This window comes from Nothoprocta perdicaria, unplaced genomic scaffold, assembly GCF_003342845.1.
Source record: "Nothoprocta perdicaria isolate Ctin4 unplaced genomic scaffold, notPer1 scaffold_804, whole genome shotgun sequence".
In the NCBI taxonomy this organism is placed as follows: domain Eukaryota; kingdom Metazoa; phylum Chordata; class Aves; order Tinamiformes; family Tinamidae; genus Nothoprocta; species Nothoprocta perdicaria.
In genome coordinates this window covers 4517-6533 of record NW_020456093.1, presented here as the reverse complement: position 1 = coordinate 6533, position 2017 = coordinate 4517, and the positions used below count along the sequence as shown (strand labels likewise).

Here is a 2017-nt window from a genome sequence, read left to right as displayed (position 1 = left end):
GCCGGGGGCCCTTGCCACGGGGGGGGCCCGGCGCGTGTCTCTAAGGGGGGTCTTTGCCCCAGGGTGTCCCCCGCGGGTGTCCTTGCCGTGGGGTGTCTCTAAGGGGGGGTCTTCGCCGTGGATGTCCCCAATGGGTGTCGTTGCCGTGAGATATTCCCAGGGGGTGTCCTTGCTGCGAGGTGTCCCTGAGGGGTGTCCTTGCCGTAGGGGGTCCCTAAGTGGGTCTTTGCTACTGGGTGTCCCCAGCGGGGGTCCTTGCATTGGGGTGTCTCTAGCAGGTGTCCCCAATGGGTGTCCTTGCCACAGGGTGTCTTTAAGAGGTGTATTTGCCACAGGGTGTCCCCAGCGGGTGTCTCCAAGGGGTGTCCTTGCCGCGGGGTGTCCCCAGCGGGTGTCTTTGCCGTAGGGTGTCTTTGCCGTAGGGTGTCCCCGCCGCGGGGTGTCCCCGCCGTGGGGTGTCCCCGCCGCAGGGTGTCCCCGCCGCAGGGTGACCCCGCGGGTGTCCTTGCTGCGAGGTGTCTCTAAGGGGTGTCTTTGCCGCGGGGTGTCCCCAGCGGGTGTCTTTGCCGCGGGGTGTCCCCAGCGGGTGTCTTTGCCGTAGGGTGTCCCCGCCGCGGGGTGTCCCCGCCGCAGGGTGACCCCGCGGGTGTCCTTGCCGCGAGGTGTCTCTAAGGGGTGTCTTTGCCACAGGGTGTCCCCAGCGGGTGTCTTTGCCGTAGGGTGTCCCCAGCGGGTGTCTTTGCCGTAGGGTGTCTTTGCCGTGGGGTGTCCCCGCCGCAGGGTGACCCCGCGGGTGTCCTTGCCGCGAGGTGTCTCTAAGGGGTGTCTCCGCCGCGGGGTGTCCCCAGCGGGTGTCTCCAAGGGGTGTCCTTGCCGCGGGGTGTCCTTGCCGCGGGCCGTGCCCAGCGCGCTCCTCCGCCTGTCAGGAGGACCGCACGGCGGCTACCACGGCCACTACCACGACGAGGGCTACGGGCCGCCGCCGCCGCCGCACTACGAGGGCCGCCGCATGGGCCCGCCCGTCGGGGGGCACCGCCGGGGGCCCAGCCGCTACGGCCCGCAGTACGGGCACCCGCCGCCGCCGCCGCCGCCGCCCGAGTACGGCCCGCACGCCGACAGCCCCGTGCTCATGGTGTACGGCCTGGACCAGGCCAAGATGAACTGCGACCGCGTCTTCAACATCTTCTGCCTCTACGGCAACGTGGAGAAGGTGAGCGGCGCGCGCCGGGCTCCCGCCGCCGCGCGGATCCCGCTGCTCCATGGGTGTCCCGCTGCTCCCTGTGCACGTCCCGCTGCTCCCTGTGCACGTCCCGTTGCTCCCTGTGCACGTCCCGTTGCTCCGCACTCATCCCATTGCTCTGTGCTCATCCCCCTGCTCCTTGGGTGTCCTGCTGCTCCATGTGCACGTCCCCGTGCTCCATGTGTATGTCCCGCTGCTCTGAATGCATCCCATTGCTCCGCGCACGTCCCGCTGCTCCCTGTGCACGTCCCGCTGCTCCCTGTGCACGTCCCGCTGCTCCGCACTCATCCCATTGCTCTGCGCTCATCCCGCTGCTCCTTGGGTGTCCCGCTGCTCCCTGTGCACGTCCTGCTGCTCCGCATTCATCCCGCTGCTCCACGCACATCCCGCCGCTCCGCGCTCGTCCCGCCGCTCCGCGCTCGTCCCGCTGCTCCGTGCTCATCCCGCTGCTCCTTGGGTGTCCCGCTGCTCCATGTGCACGTCCTGTTGCTCCGTGGGCATCCCGCCGCTCCGCGCGTGTGCCGCTGCTCCATGCACATCCCGCTGCTCCGCGCTCGTCCCGTTGCTCCGCGCTCGTCCCGCTGCTCCGCGCTCATCCCGCCGCCGCGCTCGTCCCGCCGCAGGTCAAGTTCATGAAGAGCAAGCCCGGCGCGGCCATGGTGGAGATGGCGGACGGCTACGCCGTGGACCGCGCCATCACCCACCTCAACAACAACTTCATGTTCGGCCAGAAGCTCAACGTGTGGTGGGTGCCCGCGGCGGCTCGCGGCGCGCGCC

At 70.0% G+C, this 2017-nt stretch overlaps 1 protein-coding gene across 1 annotated transcript in view; it reads left to right on the top strand.

Moving 5' to 3' along the window:
- LOC112958140 (heterogeneous nuclear ribonucleoprotein L-like) overlaps nucleotides 1-2017 on the top strand; it is a gene marked incomplete at its 3' end in the record, with an annotated part of 9624 nt that overhangs the window by 3218 nt on the left and 4389 nt on the right. Inside the window, exons 5-6 of the mRNA XM_026051948.1 lie at nucleotides 927-1210; nucleotides 1864-1989. Of these exons, the coding sequence (XP_025907733.1) occupies nucleotides 927-1210; nucleotides 1864-1989 (410 nt within the window). The remainder of the gene's footprint in view (nucleotides 1-926; nucleotides 1211-1863; nucleotides 1990-2017) is intronic.